Source organism: Choristoneura fumiferana, chromosome 14, assembly GCF_025370935.1.
Source record: "Choristoneura fumiferana chromosome 14, NRCan_CFum_1, whole genome shotgun sequence".
NCBI classification, from domain to species: domain Eukaryota; kingdom Metazoa; phylum Arthropoda; class Insecta; order Lepidoptera; family Tortricidae; genus Choristoneura; species Choristoneura fumiferana.
Window position 1 is genome coordinate 14,351,233 of NC_133485.1, and position 17,793 is coordinate 14,369,025.

At 35.8% G+C, this 17,793-nt stretch overlaps 1 protein-coding gene across 23 annotated transcripts in view; it reads right to left on the reverse strand.

The window, feature by feature from the left end:
* Positions 1-17,793, reverse strand: part of Trpm (transient receptor potential cation channel, subfamily M) — a 343,650-nt gene that overhangs the window by 253,952 nt on the left and 71,905 nt on the right. Inside the window, exon 1 of one of the 23 annotated variants that reach the window (XM_074097924.1) lies at positions 292-447. The exons of 21 other annotated variants lie outside the window; for them this stretch is intronic. In XM_074097924.1, coding sequence (XP_073954025.1) covers positions 292-390 — 99 coding nt within the window. In that variant the 5' untranslated portion in view covers positions 391-447. Of the gene's footprint in view, positions 1-291; positions 448-17,793 lie in introns of those variants that run through there. One more of the 23 variants, XM_074097937.1, reaches the window with a different exon arrangement.

The window sequence follows — 17,793 nt, forward strand, 5'->3', positions numbered from 1 at the left end:
ACCATCTATTGATTAGTGTTAACTGACGGTTAAAAGTGATGCCATCTCTGTCTATTCGAACACAACAAAATAGAGACGGCTTATTAAATGATATTCTAACGGATAACTCACGTCTTAAACCGAGTTTAGCTCGACATGTTTCGGGCTATTTCGTAGCCCTTTTTCTGACAACCTTCTCCCCTTCTTCTTCTTCCTTCTTCTTCTTACATGTCGAGCTAAACTCCGTTAAAATATCATTTAATACAATAAATAGTCTTTGTATGTGTATTGTATTATTCTTAAAATACCTACCTGTTTAGGTGCTTTAACAACCTTCTTGGTATACGCCGATGCAGATGTATACAATATCGTATGTATCGGTGCCTCGGTTGGTATTCCTAGTGACGTCATCTTGGTCGCATTTCACTCTTCAATATCACTCTACTTTTAGTTATTATCACTTTGGAACCACAAAACAATGGCTTTGTAAAATAATAATATCTTATCTTATCTTTTAAATCACTTTTGTAAAATAAAATTTTCTACGCAATTCAACATACAGACAACACAACTATAAAAAGTATCACCTAGTTACGATGGTAAAATACGCATCGAAATGTAATGTCGTACAAAAATAACTGCCAACTAACACCGTTTTTTTTTAATTATTTAAATAACGAACGTTTTTATCGAGAAGCGAAAGCAAAGTCACGTAATTGTAATTGGAACGATTTAAACTACGCAGACAGTAGTAGACTGACTATCGTTAACTAAATGCATTCTAGCAGGTAGCATGCGACGCTGTAACCTTGTCAGGAGGTGAATATTGTTTGTATAATTATAACGTACTAATGATAAAGATAACACTTAGAAAATAGACGCTTGGTTAGTTTTGCTTTCGTGGATGGATTCTGCAATTGTTCCAGAAAAGTAACGGCAAGTAAAGGCAGTAAGGAGAGCTTTTTTTATTCTAAAAGGGTTTATATTTAATAGAGTTTACTTCATATAGATGAAGCTAATTGAATATTCAAAGACGAAGAAAAGAAGGAGAGCGAGAGTTTTCATAAAGTAAGCTCTATTCGTGGATAGAAGTTGACACGCACACAGACACGCACACGCTTTTTATTTATTTTAAATGTTTACCTAAACCAATCCGCACTGGACCTGTGTTCCCTCTCATTCTGTGAGGATGCCCAGCAGTGGGACGTGTATTGGCTGGGATGATGATGATGGTGATGATTTACTAGGCTTGTTTGGGATAAGGAAACCGCTGCAATCATACAGGACATTTTATCATACGCTAATGAGAAGAGAACAAACACATTTTTGCAATAGAATTTTTTTTTGTAACCGCCGACGCAAAAGAGGGGGGGGCTATGTATGTCTGTATGTTTTTTTATCGAGGAGCTTCATCAGGCTTAAATGTTTTACCTGGCTATGTCTGGATGTGTGTCGGGGGGGAGGATCTAAATACTCTTCCTTCTGGTAATTAAGGTAATTTCTTCCTTTCTTCTAGTGGATGTCTTTCACTCTTGTGTCTGTATGTGTGTGTCTGTCTGTGGCACCGTAGCTCTTAAACGGGTGGACCGATTTGAATGCGGTTTTATTTAATTGAAAGCAGGTTTTCTAGCAATGGTTTTTAGACATGTTTAATCAAAATCGGTTCAGCCGTTTTTGAGATATTGAACTCTGAAGTGACAAAGTCGGGGTTCTCCAACATTTTGTTGGTTAGGTTATCTGAATGAATCGACACGAAGAAAGGCCAGAATCCAATTTGTACCATCCTAACAGGAGTGTCAGATAGTCTGACACAAGCTAGGCAACAATATCTCTTCACTATCTTAATTGACTTAGTTAACTTGACCACTTTAGCGCTAAATAAACTTGCTTTGAAGTTAGACGGCCGACTATGTGAGTGAGGTCTAATACAATTTTCTGAACCCTTGGTTACCCTTCTATAAACTGTGTTTTGGCTTTATTAATTTTATTTTCTACTCACATACTTAGTGTGTTATGAAATGGTCGGTTAAACACCGTATTTTAAAATGTTTTAAACCTTGTAGCTTTTTTAGCTTTGTTGCATTGGGCTAATTTATTTTTAACCCCCGACGCAAAAAGAGAGGTGTTTTAAGTTTGATGCCAAGTCTGTCTGTCTGTCGCCACGTAGTTCTCAAGCGGATGGACCGATTTTGATGCAGTTTTTTAAGAGAGTTTCCTTGCTTAGATAATGTATGTATTATTAGAATTGGTTCAGCTATTTTTGAGATATGGAACTTTGAATGTTGGGGGTTTATTTAACTTTTATATGTTGGTTATTGAGATTTAGGAATATAATATTTTTTATTTTTAGTAAGGAGAAGTTTTTTAAATTCTACTCCGGTACGGGGGTCACATGACACTAGTATAGTAGTAGATAAGTACCTACCTACAGTGTTAATAATAATAATAATAAAGTCATTTATTTCGAGCAACTTGGCCCATACAATAAATACCCATAGAATATAATAATAATATATTTGCCATCCAGTCGAATAAAAAAAATATATATATATATTTTACTCTGTAAACACCTTTTGTTTCAATACCATGTAAGCAGTAGGTAATTTATGTTACATTATTTTCTCAATTATCATTTTATTATTATTATAGAAGAAATAGGCACTTAATAAGAAAATCATTTCAAAGAATAAACCGGCATGCTTAACCAAACAAATTGTAAGTTCGGTTCGGTATTGTGCAATTCGGACAACGAAGTGATTCTTATAGTAGGTAAATTGTTCAACAAAAGACTTTAGAAGCTCAAGTGGCATTATGGTTGTTTAGTCTCGTGTTAAAAACTCTACTTTTCACTTTGAATGCGAGGAAAAAAAATACAATGTTTTGTTCAAATTACAATATTACTTTTTAAAAACGTACGCTTTACTAAGGGACAGGCCATCTGTTCAAAATTCAAATAGAAAAAAAAATATTGTTGCGTGGTTTTTTCTTTTCTTTTATTGTTTATGAAGTGACGCTTTAAAAGCCTGCATATTTAGCCAACAGTTTCAAAATTGAAAACTATTTTAAAACTAATTGGACTATGCATAATAAAATGAATTAACCCGTTTTATAATTAAATAGATTCATATTCGTAATTAATTGTTTTTCACGAAATTAAATCTTTTTTTTGCACAGTTGTCATTTTGAGGTTATTTCCACGCCTAAAAATTCTCGATTCACAAACACCGTGTTGGCTGTTTAAGGGTTTCCATCATAAATAAAAAAAAACGATATGCAGAGGCTAAAGTAACATTTTAAGAGCATGAGAAGTTAAAAACATTTTTCCCTTCTATAGCATGTCTAAAAACCGTTCATTATGAGTTTTCAATTCCCCATAAAACAGGAATCGTATTTTCATCAAAGTAATATTCTAAAGCCGTTAATGGACAAGAAAACCAAAAAGATTTGCAAATAATTAATTACTCCAAATTGTGGGCAAAGGTCGGCCCAGGATACGAGTGCCTGGGAAAGGGCAGAGGTCGACAGTTAAAAATAAAGGCATTAAAAGAAAAATACCGGCTGGTCTTTGAGGTAATAGGAACAGGATTTTTATAAGCTCCAAAGGCTTTGTACAACAGGTGGGTCGAATTAAATCTTGAAAAGGATTACTAGGGGCTCTTCAATGGTTAGGCCTAATTTTTAGTAACTTATTCGCTAACGAAGTTCAGCTCTTTTCTAGCCAGCTATTAGACAAACCCGGGGTTTTCAATAGGTAGTGTCTCTTTATTTTCCGCAAATTTGTAGCACTTGTTTATATTAAATAAATAAATAATTAAAAAGCTTATGATGACGTTCTCCAACTGGGAGTTAGAACTCGAGGTAGATACCTACAGATCTACAACTAGGGCCATTAGGGTTCATTTGTTATTTTTCACTCCTATTGACAACTTTTTTATTATATATTACTATTATCATTATTACTACTGACATATTTAACTTTAATATTTTCTTTGAAAGGTACATTGAGAATATTTTGTGAATTACATTATACACAGTTTATGTAAATTATTTTTAATATATAAACCTCTGAGCCAGGTTTCTAAGGAACTAATAAAAATGTTAAGTTCAAATTATATCAAATGCTCAATACTGGTTTCATATTAATTATAATATACAAAAATAAAACATTAATCATAATTATAATAAAAAGAAACAGTTACATAATATTAACTTCTAAATTATAATAATAACTTCAAATTTTTACTTGTTCCTGGGGAAAAAGAATTAGTCTATAGACAGACAACGGAATAATTCTGTAGGTGCTTCGTTTTATTCTAATAAGGTACACAACCCTAAACAGGCTAAATTTCAGGAACCACGTTAACGACTTTACTGACCGTAATGGACACTAAGTGACGAACTGAACCGTAAACAAAAAAGGTAATTGTTTGCGCGGTAGTTCGTTCGGTTGTTGTTCATTTTTGTGGCACACTTTGTTTACTAATAACCGTTAAACAGAATGTTATTTAGTAAAATTTCCAAGTTAGTTTTTGTGTCGTATTAAAGTAAGAATGCCATGTGATGTTCTACATGACTGGCACATTATCGACAAACAATTGTTAAATCGGGCGATCAGTAATTTGTTTACTTTTTTTTTCATATTTTAAAAATAATACAAAGCTAAAAAACACAATCATATTGAGCATATTGGTATTATGAGTGAAGAATATGATCATTAAGAATCGTCATTCGACGTACGATTAAGATCTTTTTTTTTATTCTACTGGATGGCAAAAGAGCAAGTGGGTATCTTGATGGTAAGGGATCACCACCGCCCATAAACATCTGCAACACCAGGGGTATTGCAGATGCGTTGCCAACCTAGAGGCCTAAGATGGGATACCTCAAGTGCCAGTAATTTCGCCGGCTATCTTAGCCTCCACGCCGAAACACAACAGTGCAAGCACTGCTGGTTCACGGCAGAACGAGCGTGCAAGATGGTGGTAGCAATTCGGGCGGACCTTTCACATGGTCCTACCACCTGCAATAATAAATACTATTTGCTACTCTTAACTATCTTTGCCAAAAAGATTATCCACAAAATTTAATGCTTATGTATGATTTCCGACGTTGCATACTTTGACATAGCTGGTGGCGCCTCTGCCAAGAAATGTGTTTTTCTGAAACTATAATGAGCGGCAAAAAATCTGGTCCTCAAATGTACGAGTATGCAAAATCGGTAATTTTGTATGAAGATTGGGCCAAATTTTGTGCCGTATACAAAGCCCCTTAACAAAGTTACATCGGTCAGGTCTTATCAAGGAGCTAGCAAATAAAGCGAGCAATCAAACAATTTGTGTAAACAATCAAGTGACGTGAGGCGTCTGTGTGTTTGTCTAAGGTTTACGCGTCAGTGTAGTGGTGTGCGTGGGCTCGAATTTTAGATTAGTAGTATAGTTGTCAAACAATAACTCGCAAAAATCAGGAGTAAACAAGTTTTTGGTAAGACATTCATTTTTAATACAAGCTTTTTTCTGCTGACTGTTCTTTTTGTTCACTGTACTTAATTGTCACTCAAATTACATTTGCATACCAAATTTCAAGTCGATGCCATTAGCCGTTGCGGAGTTCCGTCCTATGGAGACGATCCTGGCCGGACTACCAGGATGTCACTACCAGATTATTGTATTGTCACGCAAATTACATAAGTATACCAAATCAAGTCAATCCAACTACTGGAAGTTGGTCAAATTTCACTTGCAAGATTTGATTACAGACAGACAGACAATGGGACAGGTGAAACTAAATAAAAGATTGTAAAAAAAAACACTGTCGCCGTAAAAGTCTTTAAAATAGTACCGAATATACATTTAAACCCTTAAATTGGCACTGTGCATCACCGTGTACGTTAGTAAATAAAAAATCCTATCATCAATATATATATTTTTTGAAACTTTTATGACTAAAAACTACTAAATAATTTTATGATGAATGGTTGAAAAAATATTTGACTTGGCAATAATTTCAAATTAACGTCAGTGTCAAAAATAAGTTCAACGCGGCGTCGCATTCTAGTACCTAGGGAAAGTTTTATTAAAAAATTTCAACTTTTTTCTATGCAAGTTATGCTTATTATGTTTTGTGTTTTATGAGAAAAGGCTAAAGTATACGAACAATTGGTTCTTTTGTGTACATTCAGCATCATAACAACGATAATCACTGTTAAATTAGAACGTACACACGGTTACCGTCGCCAAGTTTGTGAAGAAGTACTTACATTCAACTACGGTAACCACCATGTACGTTGCCAACTACAAGGTGAAATAACTTCGGTAACCACGATGTACATTACCAAGTTCCCTGTACATTTTTTGATTTCAAATTAACGATTTTACGTCCCCTTGTTTATTTTAAATCTTTTTAAACAGTATGCTTTTCTTTCTTTGTCTGCAGTGCTTAACATAAAGTCGACCGCATAAGATTTTAGCTTTAATTCCCGTAGAAAATGCATGTTATGATTGTGGCTCTAATCCGGACGAGGAAATTAAACCGCACGCACCGCCACAATTCGATTCTGATGATAGCTCTGATGCACCTTCTCTAAACTCTTCTTTGGAACGTTTGAATTTGCTATTCTGCTTATTGGATGAGCATGAGGTTGATAAATATATATGTATGTATATCCAAAACCGATTGAATTCTGAAAGCATGCACGATGCTTCTTTCACCCATTAGAGAAAAAGTTCTGCCCTGGCCATCCACAGTTAATATGATGCTTTGCCCACATTAAACTCTATGCAACCCATAGCCACGCCATCTACACTTGAGCGCGTTTCGAACTCAACCAGAGCTCATCTTCAGAGCAACTCATATATGCCCCTTTTTTTCGCTGTTGGAAAACACGAAATTGCTTTCGACAGTTCCACACTATATTTGATTTGGATAGGTACGAGTATTTAAGTAAATGTAAACAAACTTCAGTTGCTAGATTTGTCACATAAGGATTTAAACATTTTACTTGTCTATCATTGTAATACTAACTAGACTAGTGTATTTCAATACAGATAGAATGTTTAGATAGTTTAATGGGGAAATTTCAATATTTAAGACACCAATTGACGGTGTTTTGTTTACATTAGTTAAAATACCAATACCAAATATACCAAAACCAAGTATAAATGATGTTTTTTTAAATAATTTAGGTTTTTTTATATAAAAGTTTACTGCCTCATTGGCAGCGGTAACCAGCGTGTACAAAAATAATGTTACTTTGTTCTTATAGAATTGGCAACGTGCATGGTGATGTACATAGATTTTCTGAAAAACCAATAATGCTAGATTTTTTTTTTCATTTTTCTGTATACCCTAAGACGGTATTAAATAAGGTATGATACTGTATCACTTGTTTTTGTATTTTTTTACTCTTGCCAATTTAAGGGTTAATTTACATAGGTAATTAAAGTGGATTAAAACTCATGTCTCTTAAGCTATATATTATGTTATCATTACGCAGGCTTAATTATATCAGAATCAGCAAAATATAATGTCTGATCATACATTTACAACATACTACGTAAATGTGCGAGCAATAAACATAGAATTCAATATCTGATAAAACATCAGACGAATAAATAATCTATATATATGGCTATACACATAAAGACAGACGTCACTTATACTACTTGAGCTCCTTTAAGTCGCTACTCTTGACAGAGTGGTTATGGTTCAGTTGAGGATCAGTAGTGAACCTTCACTTCCCTTCCCCTTGCATTACACACTCAGTGCTATACTTGGTTTGAATATGTATTTAACTAAATGTAAACAAAACAACATCAATTGGTGTCATAAATATTGAAATTCCCCCATTAAACTATCTGAACATTTACATTTCTGTACTGAAATACACTAGTCTAGTTTGTATTACAATGATAGATAAGTAAAAATGTACCAAATCTGACAGCTGAAGTTTGTTTACATTTAGTTAAATACCTATTCAAACCAAGAGTCCGGAGCTCGTAGTTGGCGATAGAGAGAGCTGCTGCCCTGGCCCTATACAAAGTGCAAAATTCAAATTTCGAATCTTTCCGTAACGCTGACGCTAATATTATTTAACACGAGATTGAGAGGGACAGTACGATACAAACTTCGATGTTCGAATTTTGTTGTAGCCGACCATGTCCATTAGTCGCCTTTTACGACACCCAAGGGAAGATATGTGTCCTATTCTAAAACCGGATACGACACTAACAAGTAATAACCTACCGATGACCGAACCGTATCTATTTACTTACAGACAAAGATACATCTCCTATACTTGGTGTGCATAGTTATTTAAACTACATGTAAACAAACTTCAGCTGTCAGATTTGGTACGTTCAAGAATTTTAATCATTTTACTTATCTATCATTATAATACAAACTAGACTACTTAGTGTATTTTAATACAGAAATGTAAATGTTTGGATAGTGCAATGGGGGAATTTCAATATTTAAGGCACCGTTTTATTTACATTTAGTTAATACCTATCCAAACCAATACAAGTATAAACTACTGAAACTAGAGACTTAAAATTTGGCAACCATATCGACTGTTGAAAGTCAAATTATCTAAGCGAATTTTTTTGAGATATTGAGTTCATTCAGTTCGGAATCAGTGAATTTGAAAAATTTGCAAAAAAATGGCGCTAATTTAGCCTTTCAACCGTCGTATTTATTTTGGGTAACTCTAAGCTGAATTTAAAATATGCTTTTCAAAATGAAATTTTAAATTAACTACGAGCTTTACGCTGAAGGAAAGCATCATGAATAAACCTGCGAAGCAATTCAATGGTGTGTCTGAAGTTCCCAATCCACAATGGGCTCTCATGGGAACTACATCCTTAGCCCTTTCATTCTAAAACCTGTGCCCAGCCAATGGGATGATGATATAGGTGTCTTTACGGTCCGGACTTTAACGGAACCATTTCACAGAAACGTCATAGTGACATTGCATTAATTAACAAGGAAAATGCTCCTTTGAAAAGGTTCTAAGGTGGCTCATGAATTATCATTGACCATTACGCGTCGTGCCTCAGGACGCCTCACTACGTTTTCCCGTCCGTGGTCTCCATTCGAGGACTCGTCTGCTCCACCGTTCATCGGTCCTGCGACAGACGTGGCCAGCCCAACGCCACTTCAGCGAACTAATTCGTCCTAAGGCAAGGTGGGCGGATGACCTTAAGAGGGTAACTGAAGCTGAAGACAGTGTTGTGGCGCGCCATGGAAGAGGCCCATGTCCAGCAGTGGACTGCTGTAGGCCGATGATGATGATGATTGATGATGTACGCGTCGTGTACACTAGGTCCTATAAAAAGCCTAACCGTGCAATTGATCGAGCTTATTTTAGTTGCACGTGCACACGCGGCGTCGTGTGTCCGTGCGTCAGTTCCCACCGAAGCCGAAACCAGACGCTGTTGCTAGCTGAAACGGTGTGGCCAGGAGGTGAGCGGAAATGTCTTGTTGACGTTTAACCACGAGTTTTGATCGCGTAAACTAAGTTTATTTTTTACCCCCGACGAAAAAAGAGGGGTGTTATAAGTTTGACCGCTATGTGTGTCTGTCTGTGGCACCGTAGCTCATAAACGGGTGGACCGATTTGAAAGCGGTTTTTTTTATTTGAAAGCAGATTTTTAAGCTTTATTGTCTAACACACTTGGAAACACAGTCGTTTTCAGCTTTTTAGGGTTCCGTACCCAAAGGGTAAAAATGGGACCCTATTACAAAGACTCCGCTGTCCGTCCCTCTGTCCGTCTGTCACCAGGCTGTATCTCGTGAACCGCGATAGCTATACAGTTCAAATTATCACAGATTTTGTATATCTGTTGCCGCTATAACAACAAATATACTAATAACAGAATAAAATAAATATTTAAGGCGGCCTCCCATACGAGTACGAACGTTCTTTTTTTGCTAATGACTTCTTCTTCTTCTTCTTCTTCAGCCCATAGCCACCCAATGCTGAGTGTAGGCATCCTGCATTGCTCGCCACTCATCTCGGTCTAGTGCTCTCCTCATCCAGCTAATGACTAATGATGTATAAATAATGGTACGGAACCTTTCGTGCGGGAGTTCGACTCGCACTTGGATTTTGTTCTGTCAAATGGCGAGGGTAGAAAGAGATGGTGGATGTCTAAATACCAAATTTCATTCAAATCCGTAAAGCAGTTTAAACTTCTCGATTGTTCAAGTTGCCACTACGAACTGTTAAACAAATAGGTACTCACATCACCATCATTCCATCATCCCAGCCTACATACACCCCACTGTTGGGCACCGATCTCCTCTCAGTCAGAGTGAGAGGGTTGGACTGTAATTCTCTCACGGGCCCAGTGCGGATTTGGAAACTTCACACATGCCATTGAATTGCTTCACTGGCTAGTGCTAATTTCCTCACGATATTTTCCTCCACCGAAAAGCTCTTGGTAAATTTCAAATGTAATGTCAGACAACAATTTTCAAAGAATTAGCATAGTTAACCAACGAAGAAATACTGCCAGCCTTTTGGGAATATATTTCAGTCATGAATTTAAAAAAACTCAAGAGTTGCTAGCCCAGATCCCACGATCCTCTGCTTGAGAGACCATTGGTCAAACCACCAGGCCACCAGAGCTTAGAACACACACATACTTTCTTAGTCATAATATTATAGGGAAATCATCATCATCATCATCCCAGCCTATTTTCGTCCCACTGCTGGGCACAGGCTTCCTCTCAGAATGAGAGGGCTTGGGCCGTAGTTTCCACACAGGTCCAGTGCGGATTGGGAACTTCACACATGCCATTGAATTACTTCATAGATGTATGCAGGTTTCCTCACGATGTTTTCCTTCAAAGTAAAGCTCGTGGTAAATTTCAAATGCAATTTCGCACATGAATTTCGAAAAACTCAGAGGTGCGGGCCGGGGTTTGAACCCACGAACCTCTGCTTAAGAGGCGATAGGTCAAACCACTAGGCTACCACGGCTTCCTTATAGGGTAATATTAGGATAGAATTATCCAGCCGCCACTTCTATAGCCCCACTGTCGTAATGACACATTAAATAACATAACACTGGATATTAATTATCTGTTAAGATACGTTTTCTCATAAGTGACGATCAGATAGAGATGACAAGAGATATTTTATTACAAGATTAAGTTACTAACTTAGTTTGCTTGTGCTTGCTTGGCAATGATATTATTGTCAGCACTACAATATTATATAAAAGCTTTATAGAAAATTCTACTAGCTTCTAACTAAGGTTTGCAGTCCAAAATGTGAGGTTGTTACAGAATTCCCACGGGAAATCCACGAAGTTACAAAATACGTGCTCTTTGTTAATGCATGAAAAATCATCGCCATGTCAGCCGTAAAACGTTCACTGCTGGACATAGGCCTTCCCAAGGCTCTCTACTCAGACCGGTCTTGTGCTTTCCGCATCCACCGCGATCCCGCGATCTGAACCAGGTCGTCGGTCCATCCTGTTGGAGGCCTACCGACAGCTCGGCTCGTCGCCATTCGAGAACCTTCTGACCCCATTGGCCATCGGTCCTGCGAGCAATGTGCCCCGCCCACTGCCACTTCAGTTTCGCAATTCTTCCAGCTATGTCGGTACCCTTAGTTCTACTGCGGATATCATCATTTCTGACTCTATCCCGCAGATAAACCCGAACATAGCCCTCTGAGTGTCTTTGAACTTCCTCAATTCCTCATGAGATCCATCGTTAGCGCCCACGAATCAGATCCGTATGTCATCAATGGCAGCACACAATGGTCAAGACTTTTTACTTAAAACACTGCGGTAATTTGGACGAAAAGACACTGCGAAGCTTCCCGAACGCTGCCCAGCCGAGTCGGATTCGACGAGTGATCTCTTTCTCGAGGTTAGACTTACCTAACTGCAACGTTAAGAATTTGGCATGAAAAATACCCATGCCAAATTCTGTAAACCTAGCGTGTCGATTGTAGGATTTTATGCCGATCCCGTTAAAATATCGGGACAAAAGTAGCCTATGTGATATTCCAGAGGTCCTATCTACATACCAAATTTTATTTTAATCCGTTAAGCTAATTTAGTGTGCTCATGGCACTGTGTCACGGGTGACCAAAGTAATAGTTTATATATAGTTCATCGATATGAACCTCTGTAGCGCCTGAGTCAGTAAATTATTGGACCCTTTTATTTCATAACCGACCAACCAAATAAATAGTTAAGCCGTCAGGAAAAAGAATAGTCGATAAATTTTCAGTAGCAGTTTAGTTGGTCCGAGTAGAAAAAAGGGAATTATGGCATCTTGCCTGCGTCCTGAAATAACTATTTACCTAAATGATGAAACATATACTTAATTTAAGTTAAATTAGCATACTATTGAATGTGCACGTGAGCGCATGTGAGTGAAAACTACGAGTAAGTTAAAGATGGAGGAACAATAAAATTTTAATCAATTTTTTTCTGAGAATATTTTTTTTGGTAATAATACTCAAATTTGATGTTCAATTAGATCACCAGAAGTGACCACTTCAATTGCAAGTTTTGAGACTTGTTCTAAGTACTAACATTGCAAGTTTGTCATAAAATACGTATGTAACGGTTCGGATGTGTCACACGACCGTCACTGGGAATAAATTAGTAGAAAATTGTTAGTGGGGCCATCTATGAAGGTTGATGGAAACTCGAAACAAAAACATGTCGACAAAGACAGTTAAATAAGAGTAATTGAGATTAGAATGTCGATGTAATTAAAGCAGGGATAATTTAGCAGTCAATTAATGAGTAAATGTTAAATTTAATTGGAGATTAGAATTGTGTTGTTCGGGTATAATAATTAATGTAAAAAACGCCATCTATGGTCAATTAAGGAATTAATGGTAGGCGTCATGGAAAAATTAGTGAACTAATGCCGAACTGGGATTAGCGGCAGATTAACCTGGGAGGCTATTTAGTTAGTTTCACGTGGAATTATAGAGGTCGCTTTTGGTAATGGAAATGTAAATTTTATCTAAAAACAAGAAATATGGTCACAAATTCATCAAAAATAGACTTGATATAGTAATAGAATCATTAGTATTAGTCTAGAGTAGATCTTAGATACATTTGATGTTAATAATTAGTTAATTTAAAGAAATATCAACGAAAGCATCATGGAAAGGGCAATTTGTCGAAATTAGCTAAATAAGTTAAGAAAAACCGAAAATGCAAGCATTACGTAATCATAGTATAGATTATTGGTTCATTATCTATTATAAATTTAAGTTTTCATTCAAAACGGAGTAGTATTAGCAGAGTAATTACACATTTAGTTAAGACGAAATTACAAGTACTCTGTCGCACTGACTTAAAGTAGGAACGTGGCGAAATTATAAGCAAATTTGAGTGGCGTATTTCGACAAAGGAACTATGAATAAACGGCGCGAATTGGGGATACCAGTTAATAATTGTAGGCAAATTAGCTATTTTATAACGAACAATAGAAGTATGTAATTGGCTATTTATATTCAAAGAGTGTAGGGAGTAATAAGTAGAAAATTATCATTAGAAGTAAGATTATTGTTAGATAGGTTAAGAAAATTAAACGTTGAGGTAAAATTGAAGTATTTGACAAATACATATAAATATTTATTGAAAATTATTGTTGTAGCACAATATAAAAATGAAACGTATTTACTAGAATAGTTAAGCTAGGATAGTGTCAAGATAAATAGGAAATTTTAGTTCAAAAATAAATTCTACGGTTAAAATTTGGCTATTTTGAGATAAGGATTTGGCAGAAGAAAAAGCGAGAGCTGGCAATGTCAACGTTGTCGACTTTGGTAAGCTTGGCGTCGTTGGTCGCTTGGCGCGAAAATACCAGAGGTCCCGGAGAGAAGCTATAAATAGAGGTGACACAAAAAGGGCGGGAGGCCAGATGGATTTAGATTTCGTAAGAGTCAACATCGTTATTTTGCTAGTCGGGGGGTTTAGTTTCTGTGCGCCATTTTGTTAACAAATTAGAGTCAATAGTATCGGGTAATTTTATTTCATTAATTTTAATTGGGATTTGCTTTTATTTAATTTATAAATTATTTTAATTTACAAGAAATATGAGTATTTCTTCAGGAAGTAAAGTGTCGGGGTCTTGATCATTAATCTGCGGAATAATGATTAACTCTCTGGTTTTTTATTATTTGTGAAATATTTAGTGCTGATTTTCATTCGGAAAATCTTTGTGTGAGGGAATCTTTGCGGTCTTGTGGCGGTGAAGTCCCTTATTTGTTCTTGTAGTGTGGAGTGATCGTTTTATAGCGTTTCATTTCAGCCTACGTATATTTTGTACTAACCCATAACTTTTCTGTGTTTTTCCCAACTTAATGGAAATGACTTTGGTTCCTCCATAACGTACCTTGGTTGAGCTTTAAGTCCGTCTATATCGTCTGATACCTAACGGTGACAACAGTAGATGATATAGGCTTCCACTTCCTGAAGCTGTGGCGGCTTCAGCGGCAAAATTACTGTCGTACCAGCCACCAGTGGATTCTGTTTGTCTTTTGTAACGACTAAGTAGCGCTCGTCGAAGTGAATGCGTGTCTTGTTGACGCTTGGTTTGTACTTAAGAAACTCAGAATTCCTGTCCCCTATTTATTTACGTATTTATGCACAACGTTAGGTATTCTGCTGTTCCGCGGGGCTCTCCGTCATAGGGACTTTCCTTCGGGAAGTTGGGAGCTCAGCACCATTTAGGGACCGATAGGGCTTTAGGTATACACACCATCATTGTTGATAGGAGATTAGAAGAAATTCATTGCACCGTGAATTTCTACATTACACTAAATGTACATGTGGGATTAATTCTCTAGTTTTGCTAATCACAGACAGAGAGTAGGGGCCTCAGGCAAGCTTAAAGTACAATTGTAGGATTTATTAGGGCTATATAGGTAGGGAAGTTCATAGGCTTAGCTAGAGTAGCGTTTCCTTACACCGGGAAAAGTTACTATTTTAACTCACCACACAATTAGTTCACCTATGAGGGTTTTCCTCCAAATTGCTAAACTTCAACACAGAGCTAGGGAAAGCTTAAACTCGCACACACATAGTTTTAAGGCATAAACTAGATTTTAAGAAAATAAAAATATAACATTTATTTAAGTACTTACGTCAAAACTTTCATTATACAAAACTTAGTTCATAAGAACTTGACTACGAATAACTTTATTAAATTAATAAGTTGACTTCAATTTAAACCCAAATACGGTTTGATCATTTTGTTAAGAGTAAATAACAATAACATATTTTAGCTGTCTTTCCTATAATGAATAAGCGGGAATTGATATGACACGATCTCATAGCTAAGTGGACAATAAATGCCAGATAACTTACTGAATAATATTTAACACAATTATCATCTAATTTCGATTTGAATTACGATTGCCAGCTAAAATAAGCTTTGTTTTGATATAAAATTAATATCAAATCATATTCATACTTTTGATCAAGATCTCATCAAATTATGTCTAGTAATAAGTTAGAGATAAAATCGTAGAGGGTTTTGGACCATCTATCAATTAAAATACAAGTCTTTCGTGTTATAAATACATACTAGCTGTTTTAGTTGTCGTACCTACTTACATTGAGTGAACGGATGTAGAAATCCTGACTACGGTCGATAGCTTACGTTGACACATACCAGGCAACAGTCTATCTGGAAATTTATGTACTTTTCATTCGATCTCGATTTAAACATAATTGATTAAGGATTGATAGTTGAAACAGTTTATTGTTCATTTAAAATATATGAATTGAGACAAAACTAGTCATAGACGAGTCCAAAACCTAATACAGAGGTTATCTTGAATACCCAAGGGTTATCTAGTTATAAGCTAGTTAGATTATTATTAACGCTTGTGTTCTGGGCGTAAAGTATAGAAATCGGTACTTACTTTCTGCTTTACTCTGGTAACGCCAAATGCTGGTAGAACTAGAAAATTAGACTAAGTAGATAGCTCATTAAAATAAGTGAAAGTCACTATGAGATTAGTAATTATACCAAAATAAAATTATGTCAAATTAGACATTCCATATATCTAAGATAGATAAGACATAATCTAAATTAAGAGATACTAGTGCCTATAGTAAATGAATAGCTGAAGTGTCTAAACTCATTCCTGAACTAATTATCAAAGTTATAATTAAGCATCTCATAGAGTATTCTAATATAAGCATAGAATAAGTAACCATAAGTCTAAAATTAGATTCAACTTGTTACAAAACATTGTGTTTGTATTTCCATACTTTGATTTGAATGCACCGAAAGTTAGTGCTTAGTCTAGTAAAATCACACTTGACATATCCATAGAGATATATTGCTCTGGTGTGCGAAGGAAAGGATCAGGGGTGCTGGAAGAGATCCTCCGAGACCTTAGGTCTCGGTATTAAACTTAGTTTTAAGTCAAAATAGATTCAGAAGTAATACAAACACAACACTATCCGTAGTAGAAATATTTCCTTCATTTTTCCAAACTGATTTATTCTAGGTAACCTGAAAGATCCATTTCTAGAACTATCAATCTAAACTTACTAGTATATATCAAATTCACATCTCAGTAATTAAGAATTTCATCCTAAAGTTCAGTAGAGTTCAATCTAGAGTCATAATTATCACAAAGTTAGGTACTGCTTAATTATTATAACATTAGAAACACAACTGTAGGCTTTTCAAATTAATTCTCAAATAAAAGCACTCAGGTTATTGCTGGGCATAAGGTAGGTTCCCTAATCCACTAGACGATTCACGATCACAGGCCATAAATTAATTTAAGTTAAATCACCATAGCGTTACCATAAGTTAAGTGTAGTATAAGTAGGTTAAGAAGGGGTAGTTAGTTAGTCTTTAAAATTAGCTATTAATGCAAGGCCATTATCATAAGGCTTTTTATAACATGGTGCATAGTAACTCAGGAGTACAGGCTGGTTACATAGGGTGCCCGTACTGACCAGGATGCAATAAACATTAGTCGACTAATATACTCTCTTCAACGCACTATTACAATATGGTATGCCATGACCAGGAAGAACTTAATTTAATTTACTTAAGTAATTTAGAGTTTGGTGTTAGTTTAATCATAGTCTGTTTACAGTTTGCAAAGCTGAGAGCTAGAATACAAACAAAAGTAGAAAGAAAATCATGACCAAAATGAGTATTTAATTAATAACATAGATAAAAATAATAACAAGTGTTGTAGATTTAAATGAATGATTTAGATGTGTAGATTTGAGGTTAAGAATTAATTTAGATATAGATTGTAGTAAGTAAAAGATAGGTAATATAGCATAAAATCAGTAACGTTTTCCAAAACAGTGGTTGTTCTTATAGACTGCCACAATTTGCTGTTCGTGAAATGGAGTTTGAGATTAATTTGAATTAAAGTTGTGATAGTATAGAGAATCAGCTCTCTCATTCTGAGAGGAGACCTGTGTGCTTGTAGTAGGATATGCATAGACTGGGGGGTGATGATGATGAATGATGATTATAATCAGGGTAATAGCAGTATGGAGATAGGAATAACTTGAGAATAGTTAAATAATTTATAAATTTAGCGGTTCACAAATAAAGAACTTCTTGTCGAAATGAAGACGGTCGCAAGCACTTCCTATTTTTAATTCACTCTTCACTAAAAACACTGAGATAGTTATTCTTGATTGACGAACATTCACAGAAGTAGACGGAGGGTCACCCTTGGTTAAAAGCTGCAATGATCACAAGATCTAGGCGTGATGTAGGAGTAATCGATGCAAGCTGTTTCTTCGGCCTTAGTAATGAATAGTCATCTGTTTCATTAGAAGT